Source organism: Loxodonta africana, chromosome 1 (genome assembly GCF_030014295.1).
Source record: "Loxodonta africana isolate mLoxAfr1 chromosome 1, mLoxAfr1.hap2, whole genome shotgun sequence".
NCBI lineage: Eukaryota > Metazoa > Chordata > Mammalia > Proboscidea > Elephantidae > Loxodonta > Loxodonta africana.
Genome location: NC_087342.1, coordinates 92,331,154 through 92,358,222, shown reverse-complemented (window position 1 = coordinate 92,358,222; position 27,069 = coordinate 92,331,154). Strand labels below are relative to the sequence as shown.

General features: G+C 52.9%; 1 protein-coding gene across 1 annotated transcript; it reads left to right on the top strand.

Moving 5' to 3' along the window:
* The first annotated feature begins 928 nt into the window (after positions 1–928).
* NOTCH4 (notch receptor 4) lies at positions 929–27,045 on the top strand. Its single transcript, XM_064284124.1, has 30 exons — positions 929–1,097; positions 1,889–1,970; positions 2,169–2,620; positions 4,676–5,023; positions 5,124–5,246; positions 5,359–5,595; positions 5,721–5,876; positions 6,129–6,323; positions 7,960–8,073; positions 9,240–9,353; positions 9,441–9,563; positions 10,939–11,098; positions 11,643–11,788; positions 12,084–12,236; positions 12,450–12,567; positions 12,793–12,880; positions 13,229–13,382; positions 14,233–14,417; positions 16,759–17,011; positions 17,278–17,390; positions 19,240–19,763; positions 20,358–20,741; positions 20,843–21,018; positions 21,546–21,765; positions 21,953–22,031; positions 22,117–22,255; positions 22,782–23,077; positions 23,527–23,674; positions 24,188–24,285; positions 24,464–27,045. The coding sequence occupies exons 1-30, from the start codon at positions 1,028–1,030 to the stop codon at positions 25,172–25,174; spliced, it is 6,159 nt and encodes a 2,052-aa protein (XP_064140194.1). The 5' UTR covers positions 929–1,027; the 3' UTR covers positions 25,175–27,045.
* The last annotated feature ends 24 nt before the right edge of the window (positions 27,046–27,069 follow it).

The window sequence follows — 27,069 nt, the reverse complement described above, 5'->3', positions numbered from 1 at the left end:
TTATTTATTCCAGTTTTGTATGCCAACAGACTGGCATTCCCTGGATCCCGGGGAACTCTGCAATGGAGGGAGGGAGAGATGGGGGAAAGGAAAAAAACAGCTGCCCTCGAGTCTACTCAGACTTATGGCAAGCCCCTGTGTGCCAGAGTAGCACTGTGTTCCATAGGGTTTCAATGGCTGATTTTTTTTTCCTAGAAGTCACCAGGCCTTTCTTGCAGGGCACCTGTGGGTAGACTCAATTAACAGTTAAGCATGTTCGCACCACCCAGGGACTTCGGGAGAAGGGAACACACCCAAAATTAAGCATTTTCTACAGAGAATCCAGACTGCAAAATTAAGAGTAGGCTGTTCATTTATCATGGATAATGACAGTCTTACACGTCCTCCTCCCAAGGAAGACTAAGGTTTTCCCCAAAATGAGTGCACCGCCCTGCCCAGTCCCCAACGGGAAAAAACCAAGCCCCTGGTGAGGGCTGAGGTGAGGCCCAGAAGTCCCCTGAGTTCTCTCTGCCAAGGCTCAGTGGTTTCAAATTATGGAAAGTTACGGGTTCTCTAAGAAGCATTTGTTCTGACCTCACAAAACAAGCGCCCTCTCTTGGGAAGAGGAATAGGGAGGCCTCACCCCTTACACCTCTGTTTCCAGGCCCAGTCCCTTCGGGGCATGGGGCAGCCACCTTGCAATCCCATCTCTAGAAAGCAGAGGCCACATCGGAAATAGAGACACGTCGGTCCTCCCCTCTTAGCACCTGTGCTCCAGCCACACTGTCCTACTTCCCCCACCTCCCCAGGGGCTGTCAGGGAGGCCCCTCCCTCATCCCCCCTGTTCCTCCACACACCCCCCTCCACATCACTAGGGTGTCCAGGACATTGTGTGACTCAGGAAACAGCTCAGACGTGAGGCTTGCAGCAGGCCGGGGAGGAGGCAGAAGGGGCAGTGGGAGCAGGGGAGGTGGCTCCTGCCTCAGGGAGGCTCTGAGGGTCCCTGTCTGAAGAGGAAGGGGACGGAGCTTGGAGCAGGAGCCCTGGAATGCAGCCCCCTTCACTGCTGCTGCTGCTGCTGCTGTTGCCACCGTGCTTCTCAATTAACAAGACCAGAGGTGAGGCATGTGGGTGGGACAGGTGGGGACCCATCTCTCTTAGGAGGATGTCTGGTGATGCCAGGGGAGAGGATTGAACCCCAGGCTCTGAGGGAATACTAGACGGAGAAGGTTCTCGCCCCCCAACGTGGACAGCCTGTGGGACAGACAACGCCGCCGCTGGAGCCACACACACCAAGGCTTTGGGCCCAATGCCAGGGGTGGTGACCGCCAGGGGGATGGGTGAGAGGGTGTCCACCCCCAGAGGAAATCCAGTCTGCCCTGGAGCTGAGAGGCAGAGGGCTCTTGCAACCATGCTAGGAGTGGAAGAGGGAACAGACTCACCACCTGCTAGGGAAAGAAATGAGTGGAGACAGGAGATGGAGACTGGGGAAGGTCAAGGGCCCTCCAACTGCCTTTCCTGGTCCAGCTATCCCCACCCCCCAATGGCTCAATCTGGGCCCTTCCTGGAGGAAATCCCTTCCATGTCTCAGCCATTCACCTCCCAGGAGCACCCTTGGCCCCCCCTCTCCTGATCCGTGTTGTCTTGTTTCCGAGGGATGGAGTCTAAGGCTAGAATTGGAAGCTAGAGAATAAACAGGAAGGGGGGGAGTGGAGAGTAGAAACTGAGAGGCCTGGGACCTAGGGGGCTGGGGCATGGGGACCATGCAGGGACTGGGAGCAGGGTGTGAGAGGAGACAATGGTTTAGAGAGCACATGGGTGGTCAGGGCTGCTGTGACAGGTCCCTGGAACAGAAAAGAAGGCAACGCAGAACTCTCCCTTCCAGCTCACTCTCCCTCTCCATCCCTAGGGCTGCTGTGCGAGAGTTTCCTAGAAGCCTGTGCAAATGGAGGCACTTGCCTGACCCTGTCTCCGGGGCAAGAGGCCTGCCAGTGAGTGTGCCTTGGGAGAGTAGGGCACTGGAGGAAGAGAGGAAGGAAGAGCAGGGGAGGAAGAGGCAAGGAAGGGGAAGAAAGGGGAAAGGGAGGAGGTGAAGGAGAGGAAGGGAAAAAAATGAAGGTAAAAGGAGGGAGGTGGGAGAGCCAGAGAAGGGGGCCAGTGATGTGAGTCTTCCTCTCCTCCTTGCCCAGGTGTGCCCCTGGCTTCTTTGGTGAGACGTGCCAGTTCCCTGACCCCTGCCAGGATGCCCAGCTATGCCAGAATGGGGGCAGCTGCCAAGTCCAGCTCCCTGCCCCTCCAGTCTCCCCTAGCCCACCCTCTCCCTTGGCCCCCAGCTTCTTCTGCACCTGCCCTCCTGGCTTCCTTGGCGAGATGTGCCAGTTCCCTGACCCCTGCCAGGATACCCAGCTATGCCAGAATGGGGGCAGCTGCCAAGTCCAGCTCCCTGCCACCCCAGCCTCCCCTAGCCTGCCCTCTCCCTTGGCCCCCAGCTTCTTCTGCACCTGCCCTCCTGGCTTCACTGGCGAGAGGTGCCAGGCCCGACTTGGGGACCCCTGTTTTCCCTCCTTCTGTCAAAAAAGGGGCCGCTGCCACATTCAGGCCTCAGGCCACCCAAGGTGCCACTGCATGTCTGGATGGACAGGTGAGTGCTGATGGAGGTAGTGAGAAGGGGCAGGATGTGCGATGGGAAAGATGGAACTGGAGCCTGGGGGACTCTGAGCCCTTTGAGGACAGAGGCCATGAGAATCAACATGCCAGCTCTTGGTGACCCACTTACCCAAAAGTGACATTCTCCAGTATGGATGTCCAAACCAGTTACTGTCGAGTCAATTCTGACTCAGAGAGACCCTATAAGGCAGAGTAGAACTGCCCCATAGGGTTTCCAAGGAGTGGCTGGCGGATTCAAAACTGCCAACCTTTCGGTTAGCAGCTGAGCTCTTAACCACTGTGCCACCAGGGCTCCAGTATGGATGTACTGGTTGTTAAAATGTTGAAACATTTCCAAATCCATTGGTAAGCAGCTACTGCCATGAGTCCCTCAGTGAAAGATGCTAATCCCTCTTCTGGCCCCCTCAGCCTTCCCTCGATCCAGTAGCTGAAGGTTTAATGCCTGATCCATCAAGGGATCTCCAGGACCCTGCATTCTGAGCATCTGAATGGCCCCGATTCTTAATGGTGTTGTCCACAATATCACCTGAAAAGCCTGCCACGGGTGGAAGGCATAGTGGAGGTGGGGTGAACCTGACCCAGAGAGAGGAATGTGGGCCCATTCCAGGAGGAGGGGTGTAATCCTAGAGCAAGGGAGCTGGGCATGGGATGGGCATGACGGGCAGCCCTGAGGAAGTGGTCAGGGATGTAGGGACAAAGCTACAAGGCCCTGGAGAGGAAGGACCCATGGGATCCAGCCAGGATGGAAGGGGTTAGGCCAGGAAGCAAAGGCCACATGGGTGAGAAAGTACTGGTAAACTGAAGCAGCCCCCAAACAAGAGTGCTTCCGTGAGGGTGGATTAGAGGCAAGGCTTCTGGAACGTGGCTGGGTATGGCAATCACCTGGGCAGCTTTAAAAATACTAACGTGGCCAACCCAGAAAGTCAGATTTCAGCAGTCTGGGGAGGGCCTAGGGCATAGAGATTTTCAAAGCTGTGCAGGTGATTCTGAGCTAAAAGATCAAGCAAGGAAACCAGAGCTGAGACTTGGTGGGAGCAACCAGGAATTGACAGCATGTGTGATAACAACATGAATAATCATGGCACAACTTGTCAAGTTCAGTGCTTCAGAGAGGAGCCCTGGGCGGCCCTTGGGGCCAAATGCCAGCTCTGCCACTGACTAGCTATGTGACCCTTGCACAAGATATTTAAGTTCTCTGGGTCCTCAGTTGTCAGCTGGCAAGCTGGGATATTGATGTTCACACTTCACAAAGTTGTTGTTGAGAGGATGAGAGGGGATGATGTTCATAAAGGGCTCACTTAGCTCAGTAGCCGGCAATTGTAGGTGTGCAATACATGGAGTGGAGTCACCACTAGTAGACATGATCTGTGAAGTTAGTATTGTTATCATTGCCTGTGTCATTAAACCCACCTAAAGATTTTTTTAAAGATTAGGTAGAGTCCCTGAGTGATGCAAAGAGTTTATACACTCTGATGCTAACTGAAAGGTTGGAAGTTCAAGTCCACCCAGAGGCACCTCAGAAGAAAGGCTCAGCAATCATCTTCCAAAAAACAGCCATTGAAAACGTTATGGAGCACAGCTCTGCTCTGACACACATGGGCTCACCATGAGTTGGAATCGGCTCTAGCAACTGATAAAGATTAGGAAATCAGAGAGGCAAAGTGACTTGCCCAAGAGCGCACAGCAAGGATCCCAAGCTACGTCTCCTGCCTACAGATGCCAGCTGTTTTTCACCTCCCCCTCAAAAGTCACCACTGCAGGGACCCCACAACCCAGATTTTCCCAGGCAGGACCAACTTAGAATACTCATACCATCAGACACATGTCCTATTTTCAGCTTGAAAAATATGGTCACTCCAGCAATAACCCTCCCAAGGCACGGCAAAATGGAGGCAAGAGGAAATGGAACAGGGCAGAGAGGGTATGGGGGTAAAGGTAAGAAGATAAATCAGGAGTGAGGGATGAGTTTTCTCAGATTGGCTGGAATGTGTGCAGTGTCAGAAACACCTCCCTCTGCCTTCTGCTGCAGGCGAGTGGTGCCAGCTGCGGGACTTCTGTTCAGCCAAACCCTGTGCCAATAGAGGGGTGTGTCTGGCCACTCACCCCCAGATCCAGTGTGACTGCCCTCCTGGCTTCACGGGCTATGCCTGTGAACACGATATCAACGAGTGCTTCCTGGACGCCGGACCTTGCCCCAAGGGCACCTCGTGCCATAACACCCTGGGCTCCTTCCAGTGTCTCTGCTCCGCTGCGCATGAGGGTCCACCCTGTGGGCTCCAAGCAGGACCTTGTCCCCCCAGCGGCTGTCTCAATGGGGGAACCTGTCAGCTGGTCCCAGGGGGAGACTCCACCTTCCACCTCTGCCTCTGTCCCCCAGGTGCGTCCTCACAGGGGCCTGCCTGCAGTCCCTCTCTCTGGGCAGGAAGGGTCATCTCCCTTGGCACCCCTGCCCCTAGCTAATCCCAGGCCTCTGTCAGGTTTCACAGGCCCAGAGTGTGAGGTGAATCCAGATGACTGTATTGGGCACGAGTGTCAGAATGGGGGTACTTGCCAGGATGGGTTAAGTAACTACACCTGCCTCTGCCCAGAGACCTGGACAGGTGAGTGGTTTAAGCCAAGTCCATGCATCTGTGGCCCAGAAGGCTGGTGCCTGGCCTCCCCCCTTCACCAGCTTGAAGCCCCAGTCCTTGTCCTTCCCCCACCCCTCTGCAGGCTGGGATTGCTCTGAGGACGTGGACGAATGTGAGGCCCAGGGTCCCCCTCACTGCAAAAATGGGGGCACCTGCCAGAACTCACCTGGTAGCTTCCACTGCGTGTGTGTGAGTGGCTGGGGAGGCACAGGCTGCGAGGAAAACCTGGACGACTGTGTCACTGCCACCTGTGCCCCAGGATCTACCTGCATTGACCGTGTGGGCTCCTTCTCCTGCCTCTGCCCACCTGGCCGCACAGGTGTGGGGGCAGCAGAGGGTACCGGGGAGGTGGGAGATGGAGATGGAGGGTGAGAAAAGCACCCCGTGGCCTTCCCGTGGCCTCTGAGAACCTCACCCCCTTCTCCCCACTCCCTTCCACCCCAGGCCTCCTGTGCCACCTGGAGGACATGTGTCTGAGTCAGCCGTGCCACAGAGAAGCCCAGTGCAGCACCAACCCCCTGAAGGGCTCCACCCTCTGCCTGTGTCAGCCAGGCTACTCTGGGCCCACCTGCCACCAGGACCTGGATGAGTGTGAAATGGGTGAGGCACCCCACAGCAGATCTGCTCTGAAGCTCCAGACAGGCCTCTGCACTCAAGACAGAAATGAGCCAACGAGCATCTCTTTTTCCTGAATTTTTCCAGATGCGGCACTCTTTGCCAATGCTCAGCCCTCCAGACCCATGGATTTGCCCCCTTCATCTTCCTCCAACTTAAAGACATCAGCCCCAACTTGGCTCATCTACTACAAATAAGTGTCCATGCCTTTCCTGACTCCCTGCTCTTTCCTCCTAGCCCAGCAAGGCCCCAGTCCCTGTGAACATGGCGGCTCCTGCCACAACACCCCTGGCTCTTTCGACTGCGTCTGTACCCCTGGTTACACGGGTTCCCGCTGTGAAGCTGATCACAACGAGTGTCTGTCCCAACCCTGCCACCCAGGCAGCACCTGCCTGGACCTGCTTGCCACCTTCCACTGCCTCTGCCCACCAGGTATCAGCTGGATGGAGCCTTGAGTGGGAGGGACAGGGAACTGATCCTGACCCCACTGGGCATTCCCCCTCCAGGGCAAAGATAACCTCAGGCCAGCTGGGGTCAGTTATCAAAGGCTGCTTCTCCTCCTTTCACCCCCCAGATGAAAACTCTGGGACACCATGACCCCTAGGAGAAGGGCTGCCACACATGGTAGTGGGGTTGTGCACCACTCTACTCTAGGGGATGCCGTTCACTTCATGACCTGGTCCAGAGTATACCGAGGCCCACGGAGAGAAGGCAGAACAGCAGTTCATAAACTTTCCATGCTGTAGCCTCCGCTTGTGCCAACCCAGACCACACCCCATCACAGAACCGCAGACCCTTAAAACCCCCAAAAGGCCTGTAGGTTTGAATTTAGTGCAACAGGAAAGGAGAGCTGTGAGGCTGCACTCAACTCCAAGCTAGTTTTGAGGGGAAGAAGCCTCCCAAGGGAGAGAGAGACAGACCCAATGTCAGGGAGGTGGATGAAATCAGCAAAATAATAGCTTACCTTGGGCCAGGTACTGTCTGAGCATCTTACATGCATTATCTCATCTAATCTTTACAATAAGGAGCCCTGGTGGCGCTCAGCTGCTAACCAGAAGGTCAGCGCTTTGGACCCACCCAGTGACTCCGTGGGAGAAAGACCTGGCAATCTGCTTCTCTAAAGATTGCAGCCAAGAAAAACAGAGAGTTCTACTCTGTCACATTGGGTCACAATGAGTCAGAATTGACTCAACAACAATCTTTACAATAACCCTATTAGGTCAGCATTGGTACTAGGCCCATTTTATAAATGAGGAAACTAAGGCACAGAAAGGCTGAGTCACTTGTTCAGGGTCACCCAGCTAGTAAGTGGCAGGGCCAGAATTCAGTAGTTTTAATCACTACATAAATCCACCTTTCTAAGCTGAGTAGCAGCCAAGGATAGGTGGTTCAGATCATACACAAGTAATCAGAGAAAATTGCTCAGTCATCCACAGGACAAGGTCATGGATAGCAAGGAGCTTCAGAGGCAGGCTCCCCTGGTGAGAAGAGGGAGGCAACCAAGGCTCAGAGGCTGATCCAACCTGTTAGGGTAAGGCAGTGGAGACCAGGACCAGCCCAAACCAAGGGGACAAATATGGGAGTGACACAGCTTCCCAAAAGCCCTTCAAATCCCCCTTTTGGGGATTGCTGGTCTCCCTGGCACAGAGGCCTGCCTAGGTAGAACAAGAGGAATGAATCACCCTCCAAGTTACTACCCACTGGTCTCATGTAAGGATCTGTAGGCTGATCAGCCACCTGGGTGGGCCCTACGGTCATACATGCATGATGGCCCCCAAAGGCACTGCTCGCAGGCCTCCCACAGCCCCCAAGCAGGTGTCCTGCTCCCTGACTTTGCACACCTGAGGGAGGCAGAAGCACAGACCTCAGAGGAAAAGGGTTTCGGGGATCAACTCTTCCTATCCACAGGCCAACAGCACCCAAGGAGTGGCTGCCCAATGGGGGCAGGGCAGGGCTGGCTCTAGAACCTGGGTCTCCGGGGCAGAAGAGGTCAGCCAAGGCAGGGATGGCCTGGCCAAGCCTCATCCCCTGCACACTCCCATGCCCCCACACACCCCCATGTCCTCAGGCTTGGAAGGGCAGCTCTGTGAGGTGGAGACGGATGAGTGTGCCTCGGCTCCTTGCCTGAACCATGCTGACTGCCATGACCTGCGCAACGGCTTCCTGTGTGTCTGCCAGCCTGGTGGGTGCAATTCCATTCTAGCCCCCTCAGCCCCCAGGCCTCTGAACTGCCAGACTTCAGGCCAACAATCACACAAAGGCTTTTTTTTTTTTTTAACATTTTATTGTGTTTTAGTCGAAAGTTTACACAGCAAATTTGGTTCCCCTTTAATTTTTACACAAATTTTTCCATGACATTGGTTACAATTTTCTCAACGTGTCAGCATTCTCATTATTTCCACTCCGTTTGTTGTTTCCGTTGATCTACCTTCCCTTTCCCTCCTTGCCTTCTCATCTTTGCTTTTGGGTAAATGTCGACCATTTGGCCTCATATATAGTTGATAGTTTAAGGGAGCACATTACCCACAGGTGATAGTTTGTTTTATAAGCCAATCTGTTATTTGGCTGAAAGGTGACCTCCAAGAGTAGCTTCAGTGCCAAGTTCAAAGGGTATCTTAGTCTCTATTGGTCCAGTAGGTCTGGCCTTTCTTACGAATTTGAATTTTGCTCTACATTGTTCTCACCCAAGGCCTCCTGAATCTCTCTTTAGCCTGGCCAAAGAGTTCCCCCATTTCACCAGCCCCTTCTTTGCTCCCCAAACTCTCCTCTATTACATCCCCCAAATCTTCGCTTGCTTACTCACCCACCTCATCTCTGTTCCTGCCAGGTCACCCAAATATCCCTCCTTTCCAGTTCTCCTCAGAGTCCTCTATGTACCTTTCCTGCATGTGGGGAGTTCCAGGCTGGTCTTCGCACTGCTTGCCTGGGATACAGGGAAGCTGCCCCAGGTCTTTCTCCTCCAGCACCACCAAACAGCCCTGTTTCCTGCTAGGATAACAACTGACATTTATTATTTACTCCAGGCTAGGCAGTTGGCTATGTACTTCCCAGGAGTTTTCTCATTTAATCCTTTCAATTGTACCATGAGGTAGGTGCTATTATTATTCCCCTTTTACAGAGGAGGAAACTCAGTTCAAGAGAGGTTGAGTAAATTGCCCAAAGCCACAGTTAGCAGGTGGCCAAGCTTCACTTTTTCTGCATCACTTTCCCATCACCCACGCCCGAACCTGCCCAGGAGTCTTCTCTGGAAGCCCTCTAGGTTCACTTTTCCTGGCAAGAGGCAGGGCTTTGCTCCATCTCCCTGAATGACTTCTGCCTTCTTCCGCCACCTACTCCCTGCCCCGCCAGGATTCACTGGCACGCGATGTGAGGAAGACATCGATGAGTGTGGAAGCTCTCCCTGCGCCAATGGTGGACAGTGCCAGGACCAGCCTGGAGCCTTCCGTTGCAAGTGTCTCCCAGGTAAATTGGGGCTCAGACACTGGAGGGGGACGTGGGGGAAGGGAGCAGATGTCTGTGCAGGTCCCTGAGCCTCCTGTTGTGCCATAGGCTTTGAAGGCCCCCGCTGTGAGACAGAGGTGGATGAGTGTCTGAGTGGCCCATGCCCTACTGGCGCCAGCTGCCTTGATCTCCCGGGAGCCTTCTCTTGCCTCTGCCCCTCTGGCCTCACAGGTAAGCAGGGGAAGCGCTGGAAATGACCGGCAGGATGCCTGAGTCCACTTGGGGCGGGAGAGGGAGTCACTGGTGGATGTTTGAGGGTTGGGCTGTGAAACTGAAATGAGAATAGTACCCCTTAGAGAAATTCAGTGTGAAACGTGTACAACCATGGGTACGAGGGCAGATGTTACCGCAGGACTCACATAGGGTCCAACATGAATGGTATGATTGGGGCTCAGGAGCAGAAGGTGGGGTTCAAATGGAAGCCATTCATTTGTTTACTTAGCAAGCATTTATTAAGTACCTACTATGTCAGACACCTGGGGGTGTAGCTCAGTGGTAGAGTGCATATGTTGCGTATACGGGGTCACAAGTTCCATCCCCATCACCTCCAGGGATGCTTCCGTTTTGGAGTCCTGGTGGCACAGTGGTTAAGAGCACGGCTCCTAACCATAAGGTCAACAGTTCGAATCCACCAGCCATTCTTTGGAAACCCTATTGGGCAGTTCTACTCTGTCCTACTGGGTCACTATAAGTCAGAATCAAGTTAGTAACAATGGGTTTGGCTTTTTGGTTTATATTAGACAGAAGGAGCCCTGGTGGTGCGACGTAAAGCATTCAGCTGCTAACCAGAAGGTCAGCAGTTCAAACCCACCAGTGGCTCTGTGGGAGAAAAGACCTGACGATCTGCTCTCGTAAACATCGTAGCCTAGGAAACCCTTTGTGGCAATTCTACTCTGTCCTATAGGGTTCCTATAAGTCGGAATTGATTGGACAGTACCTAACGACAACATGTCAAACGGAATAAACTCAATGGCAACAGGTTTGCTATGTCAGACACTATACTGTGTTACAGACGCAAATTTGAGTAAAAGACTTGCTATCCTCAAGTGGCTCTGGGTCTAGTGGGGAGACACCAACAAGTAAACCAATAACTAGAGCCCAGAGAGGTACTCTGAGAGAGGAATGCATAGGATCCTATGGGAGCGCAAAAGGCCAATCAACCCAGACTAAAGATGGGAAGGCTTCTTGGGAGAGGTGATGGCCTAGCTGAATCTTGAAGGATGAGCAGGAGTTTGTTGAGACAGAATATAAGACAATGTTCTAGCTGGAGATAATTGCACATGAAAAGGGAAGAAAAGCACACCCCATTCAAGGAACTGTGAGTGACCCAGAGCAAAGATGGGAAATGCAGCAATTGTAGGAAGGTCATGCCATGCAGGACCCTGAGGGTCTCGCTGGTGAGTTCAGACAGTCTCCTGAAAGCAACAGGGAGCCATGGAGGGACAGGTCCATGGGGAAGTGAGCAAGTCATGCACAGAAGTGGCTTTTGGCCCTATCAAGGACATGGAAGGACTCTGTTTTCTCTGATCCATCGCTCTTCACCCAGGCCAGTTTTGTGAGGCCCCTCTATGTGCCCCCAACCTGTGCCAGCACAAGCAAGAATGCCAGGATCAGGAGGACAAAGCTCACTGCCTCTGCCCCGATGGAAGTCCTGGCTGTGCCCCCACTGAGGACAACTGCACTTGCCACCATGGGCACTGCCAGAGGTAACATCTTCCAGGCCCTCCTCATCTGTCCCCTCCTCTCAGTCCTCCTCACCTTGGACAGGAGAGGACAGCCAGTGAGGGATGGGTCTGTGGGAAATGATCAATGATGAACAGGGCTCCACTGATGAATGTTCTCCAAAGAAGGGAGAACTCATAAATCATGGGAAAAACAGAGGACTTGGGGGTCTGAGCAGAAAGAAGAGTATTAAGTCCCAGGGCCAACCCATCATTCATTAGACAAAATTCTTTTTGAGCATCTACTATGTGTGGGTGCTGTTCCAGGCATTAGGGGAACAGTAGAGAATAAAGATACAAAATGCCTTCTCTCATGGAACTTTCATTTTAAAGAAACAAATAACACAGAGGAGATATATATATACAGCTGGAGAGTATGAGAGGAGGGACGATGCTGAGAACAAAGTCACTAAAGAAAGAGACCAGAATCTCAGAATCAAAAAAAAAGAGGTCAATGAGGTCTGGCCAATGGAGAGGGAAGAGGATCACTAAGAGGAGAGAAAAACCCTCCCTTTCTCTTTATGACTAGGTCCTTATGTGTGTGTGACATGGGCTGGACAGGGCCAGAGTGTGAGGCAGAGCTGGGGGGCTGCATCTCCATGCCCTGCGCCCATGGGGGGACCTGTTCCCCCCAGCCCTCTGGCTACAACTGCACCTGCCCTGGAGGCTACACAGGTAAGGCCCTCTCTAAACCATATACACCCTGGGCTGGTCACTCCCTAAGTCAATGTCAAGGCCAGTGGACACATGTGTCCAAGGGCTCCAGATCTCAGTCACCACAAAGGAGAACTGGGCATGGGCTGCAAGGGAACACAGGTGATGTGCGGGAGGTGGGAAGGAAGAAAAGAGGTTGGATAGGGGAGAACAACGGGAATGGAGACAAGGAAGTGGGGGAAAGGAAAGAGGAGGTGGGTAAAGGGGGAGGAAACAAGGAAGCTCCCCTGTCTCAGGCCCCACCGGTCTCCCTCAGGGCCCACCTGCAGTGAGGAGGTAACAGCATGTCACTCAGGACCCTGTCTCAATGGTGGCTCCTGCAATCCCAGCCCTGGGGGCTACTCCTGCACCTGCCCACCAAGCCACACGGGGCTCCGCTGCCAGACCAACACTGACCACTGTGCCTCTGGTGAGTGCCCACCATGTCCCGGGGTTAGGCCACAGGGGGATGGAGGTGCTGCCCAGGGTGGACTTGTGGCATGTTAAAATTAACTGGATGGCAGTGAACTGTTGTTCTAATGTGCCGGGGGTGGGGGAGTGTATGCCCGGTGTGGAGTGTGACTGAGGTCACAGGCCAGGCTACAGGTAAGGAACCCAACCCCTCACAGCCTCCTCTTTCCAGCCCCGTGCCTCAATGGAGGTACCTGTGTGAACAGGCCTGGCACTGCCTCCTGCCTCTGCGCCATGGGCTTCCAGGGCCCACGGTGTGAAGAAAGGATACGCCCCAGCTGTACAGACAGGTGAGACCCCTGGTGGAAGGGAGGGAGACCGTCCACTGCCCCACCCTTCCTCTCCATCTGCTTCGGCTCTAGGCAGTCTCCCATCCCACATCCCTGAAGCTTTCACTTGATGTCCCCTCCTGGTTTCCCATCTTCCCTGTAGTTGCCACCCCACCACATCACACATTCGCTCCCCCTTGTTTCCCAGACCTTCCTCCTACCGTACCCTGTCTCTGTCTTATCCAGCCCCTGTAGGAACAGGGCAACCTGCCAAGATGGCCCTCAGGGTCCCCGCTGCCTCTGTCCCGCTGGCTACACAGGAGATAGCTGCCAGGTAAGGGGCACTGATTGAGCCAGGTGTGCCAAGGTAACTGGAAAGCTCTAGTGGAAAGGGTAACAGCTGGGAAGAAGTATGCACATGAAGGGAGATATGGAAGTCTAGGAGTTGGGATCTAGCTTGAGATTTATATTGAGAGAAAAAGGAAGGACTGAAGGGATTTCTGAACCCAGGGGCTGTTCTAGAATGTGGGTATTAAAGGAAACCAAGAAGGGTCACCTAGTCTCAGACCACTCAGAAGATAGTTTTAGAGGGAAGGAATTTTGAGGAGCTGGAGTTTAGCAGAGGACCATCTCTGGGCCTGGGAACCGGATGCTGTGTCCTTTCTCACGCTCCCACTGTTAGGCCCTGGTGGACTTATGTGCCCAGAAGCCCTGTCCACACAACGCCCGCTGCCTCCAGACTGGACCCGCCTTCCAGTGCCTGTGCCTCCAAGGATGGACTGGGCCTCTCTGTGACCTTCAACTATCCTCCTGCCAGAGGGCCGCTCTGAGCCAAGGTACCAACCCAAGGACAGGATGAGGAACAGATAGAAAAGGCTTCTTTCTCTACACCATCCCTAAAGGCATCCACACTCAACCTTTAGCCAAAACAACTGAGACTCAACACAGACCACCCATTGTTATTGATTCTACAGCTCAACACCCAGCTCAGACTAACAAAACTCAACTCCTGTCACCAAATTCTATGCAACTCCAACACCACCAACCAGCCACGTCATCAAGACTCCAGTTTAACACAACCACCAGGGATATAACTCAATGGGGAGCAACTCAACTCTGTCATTATTATTGTTATCAGAGTGGACCACATTTAACCCAACTACACTCAGTGCATTCCACCTCACCCCATTCATTTTGGTGTCACACCAATCTTCTTGTGGAAGAATAGCCCCTTGCTCAAACAAGGTTTGATACGAGAAGAGCTCAGGAAAGAGATCGTGGTGGAGTTAGGGGATGGCTGATGGGAATCACCGCAAGAGAACATCAAAGAGGGTACAGAACTCAGGGGACAGACTTAAGCCACTAGATAAGCCACATGTTCCTACCTAGAGTTTCCCTCCAGTTCTTTCTTGCTTGAGACTTGCTTTAAGCCAAGAAAACAGTCATTTATAACACTCTGATAGCCTAAGAGGTCAACATTCTTGCTAAAAAAGCCAGAGGAAGAATTTGAAGCTTTAACCTCTTCAGTGTCAGGAGTTAACCAACTCCTCAGGCTCAGAGTAGACTCCACCAACCTCAGGAATATTAGTGGCCCCCAAGGTAAAGGCCTCTGCTTAGTGTTTGGTGCCCCTAAGCACCATTCTACAGCACTTAGCTTCATCTATTCCTGTCTATCTCTCTCCCCAGGCACAGATGTCTCCTCCCTGTGCCACAATGGAGGCCTCTGCATCGATAGCGGCCCCTCCTATTTCTGCCACTGTCCCCCTGGATTCCAAGGCAGCTTATGCCAGGACAGGGTGAGCCCATGTGAGTCCAGGCCCTGCCAGCACGGGGCCACCTGCGTGGCCCAGCCCAACGGGTATCTCTGCCAGGTGAGAGGGTCTAGAGGGGAGCAAGGACACAAGGGTGGGCTGGAGGTGGGAGACAGTAGTCATGGGGGATCCCCAGGTGTCCATTTCTCCTCATTTGCCTTTACCCCACACAACCAACCAACCACCAAGTCATGCCACTTCACCTAAATATTTCTCAAATTTGCCCCTTCCCCTTCACCCTTCATCCTACTACCATAGTTCAGGCCTTCACTGCATTCCACCTAAACACCTACAGCAGCCTCCGAACTATCACCCCTGACTCCACACTTGTGCTCCTGTAGAGTCAGTCCTTCTTTGGCTATCAGGGTGCTCTATTGAAAATATTACACCAACCTGTCACTCCCCTGCTTAAACCCTTCAGTGACTGCCCTCCTCGTCCAGAATAAAGGCCAAGGCCCTGCATGACCCAGCCCTGTCTGCCTCTCAGGCTCACCCCTCCCCATCCTCATCCTCCTACTCTGTTCCAAAAGCAAACCAAGCCTATTCTGGTGTCACACCAACCCTCTTGTGGAAGAATAGCCCCTTTACTCAAACAAGGTTTGATATGAGAATAGCTCAGGAAAGAGACTATGGTAGTTAGGGAACGGTTGATGGGAATCACAGTGAGAGAACATCAAAGAGAATACAAAGCTCAGGGGACAGACTTAAGCCCCTGGTTAAGCTACATGTCCCTACCTAGAGTTTGCCTCCAGCTCTTTCTTGCTTGAGACTTGTTTTAAGCCAAGAAAACTCATTCTGATTCATAGTGAACCCATGTTTTCAAAGGAAAACAGCTCCATAGGTTTTTCTTGGCTGTAATCTTTACGGAAACAGATCACCAGGCCTTCCTTCCACAGTGTCACTGGATGGGTTCAAATCAATGACCCTTCAGATTAGTAGGTGAGTGCAAACCGTTTGCACCACCTGGCAACACCCAACTTCCCTACACACCCCATACTGGTTCCTGCTTCTCAGCCTCTACCCCTGCTGTTGCCTCTGCCTGGAATGCCCTTCCCCACTCCTCTTCCACTGGATGATGCTATGTACCTTCTAAGACCCAACCCAGGAGGCACGTTCCTCAGGAGGATGTCCTAATTTCTCTCCAGGCTGGGTCAGGACTTCTCCTTGGTGCCCCAAGCCACTGAGCCAGGAGAGGCAGTACTGGGACCCAGGTCTAGACACCCTGCTTACTGTGATCTGAATCATGGCTTTGGATGGAAGGCATGATGCAGGTCCCTAACTTTAAGTTTTTAGTATTACTTTTTAACTTTTTGTTTTGAACATTTTCAAAAACACGCAGAAGTAGTGATCAGTAACGAACCCCATACACCTGCTAACCCACTTTCACGAAACTCCCTCTTCCAAAGGTTTCCAAGACACCACCCTCTCCAGTTTCTCCCAGCTCTGTGGCAATTCCTCAGATACCCTTGTGAATTCCCTTTTCTCCCATGTAACCCAGTGTCCTGTCTTTCTGAAGTCCTTTCTGGTTCTCCTGTTCTTGGGTGCGCTCCTTCTTCTGGCAAAAACTCGGCACGTGGTACAGAGTTCTTCAATGACCCTTATCTCACTAGCAGCATGGTATAAAGCAACCAGAAAATGGTTAAGAGCATCAGTTATGGAGTTGCGTAGGAGCCCTGGTGGCGCAGTGGTTAAGCACTAAGGTTGGCAGTTTCACCCACCAGTCGCTCCACAGGAAAAGATGTGACAGTCTGCTTCCATAAAGATTACAGCCTTGGAAGCCCTATGGGGGTCACAGCTCTGCACTGAATCTCAGCTCTCCCACCTACTAGCTGTGGGATTTGTGCAGGTCATTTAATCTTTTGGTGCTTCAGTTTCCTAATCTGTAAAGTGAGAGTCAAATGAGATAATCCACATAAAAAGTTGTCTAGGAGAGTTATATGGGATTATGCATATAAATCATGCAACAAATGTTAGCTGTCTCTCTCCTCTGGTTGACTGAGAGCTTAATGAACGCAGGAATAAATTCTAATTTTCCATGCATTCCTAGTGTCCAAAACAGTGCTTGGCACATACTAGGCATTCAATTAATTCTTACGAATTAATAAAGCCTAAAACAGCTTTGTGGGTGTGTGGGCGAAGAGGGTGGTTTTGCCAAAACAGAGCTATCTTTAGTGGTAATGTATTGCAAAGATTGTTTGGGACTGGGGAGGTGTTATGTTGTATGTTATTGAACAATTGTGTATGACAAGAAGTTGAGAATGGATTAAGCTACACATGGTCCTGATGGATGGTGAGCTGTACTGGAAGGTGGGGAGCTGGGCAGACTGTACTGAGCTGGGGCCCCTAAAGCGTTGGGTCGTGCTCATCCAATGGATCCCTACCTGGCCCTCTTTGTCTGCAGTGCGCCCCAGGCTACAGTGGACAGAACTGCTCAGAGGAACCCGATGCATGTCAATCCCAGCCCTGTTACAACCATGGGACCTGCACCCCCAAACCTGGAGGCTTCCACTGCTCTTGCCCTCCTGGCTTTGTGGGCTTGCGCTGTGAGGGGGACGTGGACGAGTGTCTGGACCGGCCCTGCCACCCCAGGGGCACTGCAGCCTGCCACCCTCTGGCCAATGCCTTCTACTGCCAGTGTCTGCCTGGACATACAGGTGTGGCCTGGGGCTGGGGGAGGGGTGTGCAGGCATCTCTGTTGCACAGCTGAGCAGGTCATGGAAACCTAGACAATCCCCACCCTCAGGAAAGCCTAGTAATTTTGTCCAATCCCCTACCACCTTCCCCCGCCCCCGAGACACCACGCCAGGATCCCCTTGCCTACACATCCAGTGCTGGGCCAACTCCCAGGAATGAGCTAGGAGAGACAGTGACTGAAGCAGTGTGCAAGGTCCAGTCTCACCCCCACCTCTCCATCCGCCAGGCCAGTGGTGTGAAGTAGAGATAGACCCCTGCCAGAGCCAGCCCTGTTCCCATGGAGGGTCCTGTGAGGCCACAGCAGGACCACCCCCAGGTTTCACTTGCCACTGCCCCACGGTGAGTGACCACAAAGTCCCCTTCTCTGTTGCCCAAACACTTATGTAATACATGGACCGGAATCCTAGGGGAAGCCCAGGGGAGCTTTGGAGCGGGAATTATTGGAGAAAGCCACCCTAAGCTGACAATGGTGAGTGGTTCTCAGCAGTCAGGGGAAAAGCAGAATCATGTAGTAGCATGAATGGAATCTTCCAAAATCACAGGCATTGCCTAAGGGAAGGCAAAGAGCTCCCCAAGTTCAAGCTGAGTGACCCTGGATAAAGTCTTTTAACTCAGTGTTTGTATATGTGTGTGTTTTATGTGTGTGTGTGTTTATGTGTAGTTAACGGACCTCAGATGATTGGAATTGGGTTAATCTTAAGCCTTGGATCATGATACACTGACATCGTTGGTTTATGCATGGCCATCTTTTTTGTTTTAATGATATAAAATCATGAATCTAAACTAACAATTACAATATTAACAATAACTTATATCTACTTAATGTGAGCCTCCTCCAGGGAAATAGTGTGCATGTGTGTGTATTCAAAATCCATTGCCGACGAGTCGATTCCGACTCATAGCAACCCTATAAGACAGAGTAGAACTGCCCCATAGTGTTTCCAAGGAGTAGCTGGTGGATTCAAACTGCGGACCTTTTGGTCAGCAGCCTAAGCTCTTAACCACTGCACCACCACAACTGCACGTATGTATTCAGGAATTTTTTTTTTTTAATCCTGAATATGTTGTTGTTAAGTGCCGTCTAGGCAATTTCAACTCATATTGACTCCTTGTGACTGCCCTATAGGGTTTTCTTGATTGTAATCTTTTCAGAAGCAGATCACCACATCTTTCTCCTGTGGAGTTGCTGGGTGGGTTCAAACCGCTGACATTCTGATTAGCTGCCCAGCACTTAACCATTGCACTACTAGGGCTCCTTCCTGTATACACACATATTGTATGTTTATATATGTTTACAGGAGCCCTGGTGGTACAGTGATTAAAGCGCTGGCCTGCTAACTAAAAGGTCAGTCATTCAAACCCATCAGCAGCTCCAGGGGAGAAAGATGCAACAGTCTGCTTCCATAATGATTATATAGCCTTGGAAACTATATGGGGCAGTTCTACACTGGCCTATAGGGTCATTGTGAGTCAGAATTGACTTGGTGGCAATGGGTGAGTTTGGGTTATAGTTGCATATATATATATACAGGTAATCCCCGATTTATGAAAGGGTTCCATTCCAACAACTCCATCGTAAATCAGTTCTGATGTAAGTCAAATACCTCATTTTTTTAGTTTTGATTATTATTACCTTTTATTATCAGTATTTTTATAAATCTGATCTTTATTTGTCTTTGGGGATTGAAAACATTACATATAAACACCTCCGAGTGAACCTCTGACAATGGTAACATCAGCAAATTAAGCACTGCAACACTGTACGTAATACATATTACTAACGATAAGATATACCAGAAAAAACAGAAAGATGGTTGTAAATGCAATTCACACAGTAACTTGAATATGTCCTAAATCGGGAACTACCTGTATATACCCTAAAAAATGTAGTTCATTTTTAACCTCATTAACAGTTTCAAGCTCTCTGCAGTCCTCTAGGACTCACGTTATGATGATACAGCCCATCCAGATTGTCGCACACAGCTGTGGTTCACCCATTTTCACTACTACGTAATATGTCACTGGGTGAAATTACCACGAGACATGGTTTCAGCAGCTGTAAAATGAACTTGATGCTCTCTGAGGCCCCTTCCAGACAGGGCCCCTCTGATCTAAGGTAACCCAGAAGTTTGCTTGAGAAGTGGGGGGCTAATAAAAGGTCCTTCCCCAACATTTCTCCCCTCCGCAGGGTTTTGAAGGCCCCACCTGCAGCCACAGAGCCCCCTTCTGTGGCCTCCATCACTGCCACCATGGAGGCCTGTGTCTGCCCTCCCCTAAGCCTGGCTTCCCACCCCGCTGTGCCTGCCTCAGTGGCTATGGAGGTCCTGACTGCCTGACCCCTCCATCTCCTCAAGGCTGTGGCCCCCCATCCCCATGCCTACACAATGGCAGCTGCTCAGAGACACCCGGGTTGGGGGGCCCAGGCTTTCGATGCTCCTGCCCTCCTGGCTCTCCAGGGCCCCGGTGTCAGAGGCCAGGAGCCAAAGGGTGTGAGGGCAGAGGTGGGGATGGAGCCTGTGATGCTGGCTGCAGTGGCCCAGGGGGAAACTGGGACGGGGGGGACTGCTCCCTGGGAATCCCGGACCCCTGGAAGGGCTGCCCCTCCCACTCCCGGTGCTGGCTGCTCTTCCGAGATGGGCAGTGCCACCCGCAGTGTGACTCTGAAGAGTGTCTGTTTGATGGCTACGACTGTGAGACCCCTCCAGCCTGCAGGTGAGCCTGAAACCCTGACCGGAGCGGGGGCGGAAGGAAGGGCACAGGCACCTCTGAGGTAGTGTGGCCAAAGCCTGCTGCCAGGGAGTTTTCCACTCTAATAACCATTGTCAATCAGGGGTAGAAGGCTCTGGAGACCAACCCCGGGGACGTGGGGTAGGGATGAGTCAGTATTTAATGTGGGGACCAAAAAAGAGGGCACAGCCTCTGGGTCCCTCTCTGAGAGTTGTGGGAACACAGCCCTCAAGCATCCCTTCCTAAGCCCAGTTGCTATGGAATATCTCCCCTAGCAACCAGAGCCCCTGCAGAAAAAGGGCCTGGACCCTCCTTCAGGGTAGAGTCCCACGGGGAGCCAGGGGAACATTGGAGGGTAGGGTGGGAGGGAGCCAGAAGAGCATGAGAGGTAGGGTAAAGGATGATTTTAGGAAACAAGCATGTCAGTAGACATTGAGGTGTCTGCACTGCCATGCAGGGCCTGACTAAGCCAACTGCTGCACCCCGAGCTCCGGAGGCAGTGGATATCAGGAACTTTCTCTGGGCAGAGAGGGAGTCAGGCTTCTTTGGAATCCTGAATGCCCCCTCCTTGCCCCACAGCCCAGCCTATGACCAGTACTGCCACGATCATTTCCACAATGGGCACTGTGAGAAAGGCTGCAACACTGCCGAGTGTGGCTGGGACGGGGGCGACTGCAGGCCTGAAGCTGGGGACTCGCAGTGGGGGCCCTCCCTGGCCCTGCTGGTGGTGCTGAACCCCCAGGCCCTGGACCAGCAGCTGCTTGCCCTGGCCCGGGTGCTATCCCTGATCCTGAGGGTGGGGCTCTGGGTGAGGAAGGACAGTGATGGCATGGACATGGTATACCCCTATCCTGGGCCCCAAGCTGAAGAGGAGCTGGGAGGAACCCGGGACCCCTCTCAGCAGGAGGCAGTAGCCCCTCCAACACTTCCCCTGGGCAAGCAGACAGATTCTCTCAGCACTGGGTAAGAAGGCTGGGCAGAGGGGAGGGCCAGACACTAGTCTAATGGGCAGACGGAGGAAACTAGGGACCAACACAGGGGTCTCTGAGGTGTCTCCCCCACAGGTTCGTGGTGGTGATGGGTGTGGATTTGTCCCGCTGTGGCCCTGAGCACCCTGCATCCCGATGTCCCTGGGACCCTGGGCTCCTGCTCCGCTTCCTTGCCGCCATGGCTGCGGTGGGGGCTCTGGAGCCCCTACTGCCTGGACCCCTCCTGGCTGCCCATCCTCGTGCAGGCACCGGTAGGTGGCCCCTGCCATTGCCCCTGCCCTTTGCTTCCAGGTCAGTTCTCATGCCAACAACAGGGAATGGAAATCTAAGGTTTCTTGTGTGGCCTCACCCTCACTGATCCCTCTTTCTCTAACTAGATCTCCCTATGGCCCATTTGCTCTGCCGTCTCTCTCCTTACTTCCCTAAGCACCTCATCCCAACCTCACTTGTAGCCGTCCTGCAAACCCTGGGCTCGAATTTATCTTCTCTGCTAAACAGAGTATCCAATCATCTGTGTATCAAAGTTCATAGTACAAGAAAGAATAACAACCAACACTTATATTGTGCTTACTATGTCCCGTCCCTGACTCTAAGTGCTTTTACGTTATTAACTCATTTAATCCTCCCAAGAACCCCATGAGGCAGTACCATTATTATTCCCATTTTACAGATGAAGAAATTAAGGCAAAGAAAGGTTACTGCACTTGCCCACAGGTCCCACAGTAATAACTGCCTCATGAAAAATGGCCTCTCTTTGTGACTGTGTCTCTCCCACCAGTGGCCCCAGCCAACCAGCTCCCCTGGCCTGTGCTGTGCTCTCCTGTGGCTGGGGTGCTTCTCCTGGCCCTCGGGGCTCTTCTTGTCCTCCAGCTCATCCGGCGTCGACGCCGAGAACATGGGGCCCTCTGGCTGCCCCCTGGTTTCACACAACAGCCCCGAACTCAGAGAGCCCCCTGCCGACGCCGGCCCCCCCTGGGCGAGGACAGTATTGGCCTCAAGTGAGAGTGAGGAGGAATTGGGGCTTGGGGAGGGGAGTCTTTCCTATGGAGATATTTTTTATCAGAAATGATAAGAGATGCTATTGCAAAAGTTGAAGACGGGAAGTGGAGAGGAAGGCTTTTGGAAATCTTGGAGGTCCTAATGGTCATAACCCCATGTAACCTCTACTCACCCACATCTCTCTAGGACTCTGAAGCCAGAGGCAGAAGCTGAGGATGGAGTTGTGATGTGCTCAGGCTCCGAGGAGGGCGAGGAGGTGGGCCAGGTGAAAGCGCTGGGACGGGAATGGGTGACGGAGAGGATGGAGGATCAATCAACCACCTTCACTGATCCTTGCTCTGATTCCCAAGGCTGAAGAAATGACCCCACCTTCCAAGTGCCAGCTCTGGACTCTGAGTGGAGACTGTGGAGAGATCCCCCAGACAGCCATGCTGACTCCCCCGCAGGAGTCTGAGATGGAGACCCCTGATGTGGACATTTGTGGACCTGGTATGTGAGCCTGCACAAAACAAGAAAATGAACATCTCCTTTGACCCTTTTTAGAATCAGAAAGTCCTTTAATGTCAGAACTAGAGAAATTAATGTTAAGTGTTATTGCCTTAGAACTGTGGTTCTAAAAGTGTGGTCCCCAGACCAGCAGAATCAGCATCACTTGGGAATTTGTTACAACTGCCAATTCTCAGGCTCAATCCCAGAGGTACTGATTCAGAAATTCAAGACGATGAGCCCAGCTTGTTTTAACAAACCCTCCAGTTGAGTCTGATCCACACTCAAGTTTGAGAACTACTGCCCTAAAATGTTAGAGAATTAAGGCCTGCTGGCTCCTTTTACAGATGAGAAAACTAAAGGCCAGAGAAAAACAGAAGTCATTTTACTAAAACTACACAAAATCAAGAGCCAAAGCTGGACTTCCTGAAGCCTCCAGCTGTGATTCTCCCATTCTGAGCCTCCATTTTCTCCCTTACTCCCAATTTTGATGACCTGCCCCCCCATTCCCCATGTTTCTCACCCTCAGACGGAGTGACACCCTTGATGTCAGCAGTTTGTTGTGGGGGAGTGGAGTCCAAGACCTTCCAAGGGGCATGGTTGGGAGGCCCTGAGCCATGGGAACCTCTGCTGGGTGGAGGGGCCTGTCCCCAGGCTCATGCCGTGGGCACTGGGGAGACGCCCCTGCACCTAGCTGCCCGATTCTGCCGGCCAACCGCTGCCCGTCGCCTACTTGAAGCTGGAGCCAATCCCAACCAACCAGACCGGGCAGGTCGCACCCCCCTTCACGCTGCTGTGGCTGCTGATGCTCGGGAGGTCTGCCAGGTCAGCAAACACTAGAGTCCCTGAAGGGAATGGGGGAGAGATTTCAAGTAAAGCTAGGAAAAGGTATCCCCTAGGGTTTGGCAAAGAGGTTGATGTGAGCTTGGGGACCTCAGAGAGAGAAAAACAAAGACAGATGGCTGAATATGGATTACCCAGTTGCGTCAAGCCAATTCCCACTCACGGCGACCCCATGAGTGTCAGAGTAGAACTGTGCTCCATAAGGCTTTCAATGGCTGATTTTTTTTTGGAAGTAGATAGCCAGGTCTTTCTTCCGAGGTGCCTCTGGGTGGACTCAAACTGTCAACCTTTAGGTTAGCAGCCGAGTACTTAACCTTATGTGCCACCCAGGGAACTCCTGGACATGGATTGGGAGCGGGATAAAAATGTGTGGGACCTAAGCTAGCCGTCCAGGCTACTGCAGGGGTCATTGGCCCTCTCTGGCCTCCCAGCTCCTGCTCCGGAGCAGACAGACTGCAGTGGATGCACGCACAGAAGACGGGACTACATCCCTGATGCTGGCCACCAGGCTAGCGGTGGAAGACCTCGTTGAAGAACTGATTGCAGCCCGAGCAGACGTGGGGGCCAGAGACAAATGGGGTATGGATCTAGAGAGGATGATGCTGTGCTATAGAGAAGTTGACGTGAGATGAGGTAAAAAAAGGAGCAGCAGAGGGACAGACTGGAGTCTAGGGCATTCCTTCCCATCCTGCTAAGTCTGCAGCGCGGTGGCAATGTGGAACTCGAGGGTCTCCCCCACTCCCCCACCATCTTCAACACCACCACATTACCACACACATATATTATTCTAGCCCACAGGGATCTCGGATGAGGAAAGAGTCTGTGGGAAGGGAGAGGGCCGAAGTGTGGGAGGGGGTGGTCTCCCTGTCCCACCGACCCCAGAACAATGCCCCATTGTCCCGCCCGCGCGCCAGTGACGTCACCAGGGGCAACGCTTCCTGCCGGTCGGCGGTCGCCAGGGCAACGCTTCCCGCCTTTGAGGGACCCGGCTGGCCCGAGCAGCCCTACCCCCAAGGCCAGAATCCGTGGGAAACCGGAACCTAGGCGTCGGTCCCCAGCCCCGGGGTAACAACTTCCCACGTCGTCCCCCAGGAAAAACCGCGCTGCACTGGGCCGCCGCCGTGAACAACGCCCGGGCCGCCCGCTCACTTCTGCAGGCCGGAGCCGATAAAGACGCCCAGGACAGCAGGGTTAGACAGGGGCAGCGGGTTCTCTATAAAAAAGTGGGCGTGGGAGGTGGAAAGCGCGGGAACCGTACAAAACGTAAAGGGGCGGGGCCGGCGGCGAAATAGGTGGAGTCACGAAGGACCGGCCCTGTGAGCGCGGCCCTTCCTGACCTCTTCCTCCTGGCTGTTTCCTCCCACGCAGGAGCAGACGCCGCTGTTCCTGGCGGCACGAGAAGGGGCAGTGGAGGTAGCCCAGCTTCTGCTGGGGGTGGGGGCGGCCCGAGGGCTGCGGGACCAGGCCGGACTAGCGCCCGGGGATATCGCCCGCCAACGGAACCACTGGGATCTGCTGACGCTCCTGGAAGGGGCGTGGCCACCGGAGGCGCGTCACAAAGCCACGCCGGGCCGCGGAGGGGGCGCCTTCTCCTGCGCGCGGATCGCGTCTGGCAGCGTGCCCCCGCGTGGAGGCGGGGCTCTGCCGCGCACTCGGACGCAGTCTGCGGGAGCAGGCCCTCGACGGGGCGGGGCTTGTCTGCAAGCCAGGACTTTGTCCGTTGATTTGGCCGATCCCTGTGGCGGGGCCTATTCACACTGCCGGAGCCTATCGGGAGGAGGAGCGGGAGGAGGAGCAGGAGGAGTCCCGGCCCCCCGCGGTCGTAGATTTTCCGCAGGCGCGCGCGGGCCTCGGCCCAGCCCTGCGATAATACGGGGAAGATCCGGGGTCGCGGCCCGGCGCGGGGGTGGGCCCTCGGCGGCTGACTGGCCCTGTGATTGGGTCGCTCTGAGAGCCCGCGGTCCCGCCCCCAGCACTACGATCCCGCCTCCTTGCCTTACTCCGTCCCCGGAACGGGTATCTCCTCAAGCTGCTTGGGGTCCCCAAGCCCTTAATTCCGGGGGCGAGGGCCAAAAATAGAAGGTTATATGGGTGGAGGGGAAACGTCTTAAAATGAGTACCCCTTAAATGACAGGCAATCTGGAAGGCCCTACAATTTTGACGTTCTGGAGCCCCAGAAGTGAGGTCATAAGTTTAGTTTCCCTCCCAAAATGAGTGTGTGCTCACAAGAATGGGTACCGTCTTCCACGTGGAGAAGCCGCAGCTCTGGAAAGAGGATTTAGGGTGCTGGGATGAGGCAGTCCTAGCCCTTCTCCCAGAAAAATAAGGGTGAGGGGCCACAGGAGGGCAGAAGGGAATGGGAGAAGTCCTCTAAACTGGAACCAAGAACTGCAGGCTGACGAATGTAAGAAGTTCTTTCCTATATATGGTTCCCAGAGGAAGCTTCTATCATGCCTTCTGTCACTGCCTACAAATGGCTGACGCCTACTGTGTGCCAGGCACTGTAGGTGCCAAAGGGGGGCCCAAGGGCAACTCCAGCTGATGACCTCTTGCATTTTCCCCATCTCCCCCCCAGAAAAGAAACTCCAGCACGGGGAAGCCATCACTGTCTCTATTTGAGACCCCTCAAGTCTGTCACCCCACAATAAAGCTGATTTGAAGTGTGACTTTTTTTTTTGGAGGGGTTGGGAGCAAAAGGAGAAAAAACATGAGAATGACTGGAATTTTTGTGCCCTATGTTCAACATTTGGATGAGGGCTTTGAGTATGGTTAAAGAGCAAGAATAGGTTTGGGATCCCAATCTAATTTACTCATATAGGGTCGCTGAAAGGGTCTAGTAGCCCAGGGAGAACCCACATACACACTAGGACCCGCCCACTCTTTGTCCTTCACCCAAAGGCATTTAGTGATGACCACATAGGAGATGCCTAAGGCCGCAAGTTAAATAAAGGGAGATGGAGAGGGCATCTTAAGGGAAACTTTATCCACCTTTCAGCAACGTGGTTACACCTCTAATAGTGATGGGCCTAAGACACAGAGGTGTAAAGTGTTTGAAAGTTAAAAATAGCTATCATTTACCAAGCATTCACTTTGTGCCAAGTGTTTTATCATATTTAATCCTCACATCAACTCTATGAGCTATGGGCTATTAAAACCCCCATTTTCTTCTTTTAGGAACAGGCACAGAGAGGTGTATTTGCCCAAGATTGCACAGCATTAAGTGGTAGAACCAGATCTTCATGCTCTAAGTCAGTCAGTGTAAGCCCCCAATGTGGCAGGTTGCCATTTAAAAAAAAAAAAATTGCCATCTAGTCAATTCCGACTCATAGCGACCCTATAGTACAGAGTAGAACCACTCCATAGGGTTCCCAAGGAGGATTCGAACTGCCAACCTTTTGGTTAGCAGCCAAGCTCTTAACCACTGTGCCACCAGGGCTCCATTTAGAGGCCTCAAATGTCTCTACCTGTCCTGCTGCTGCCTTGGTGACAGCCACCTTGACCAGCATTAATCAAGGAGAGAGCAGGGAGGTGGTCTGCTCCCTTTTCCATTTCTATATCCCTCGTTTATGACCGGAGGAAAGTTCCCCTGCCCCTTGTCTGCACTAAACTATGATTTGCCTGAGTGAACTTCATTCCATTTTCTCATTTGGTGCACGTCTTGTCCCCTGTAAACACCTTAAGGTCAGGGATAATTGTTCAACACATTTATTAGATACTCAGTAAATACACAATATTTACTGTATATTTAGCATGTGTTGGAGCCGGTGCTGGGGGTATAGGTGTATAAGCTTGAGGGCAGAACATTCCTGGGTCTGTGTACTCTGCTTCTCACTGGGACACCGCACCTTCTAGTCCCAATAGGTCTGCGGATGTGTGGGGAGGGCCAAATCCTATGTCAGGGTCTATCTTGGAGAAGAAACGGACCTGGGCGGGGGAGGGGCTGGGGGGTTCTGAGGAGTGAAACCACTTCCTGT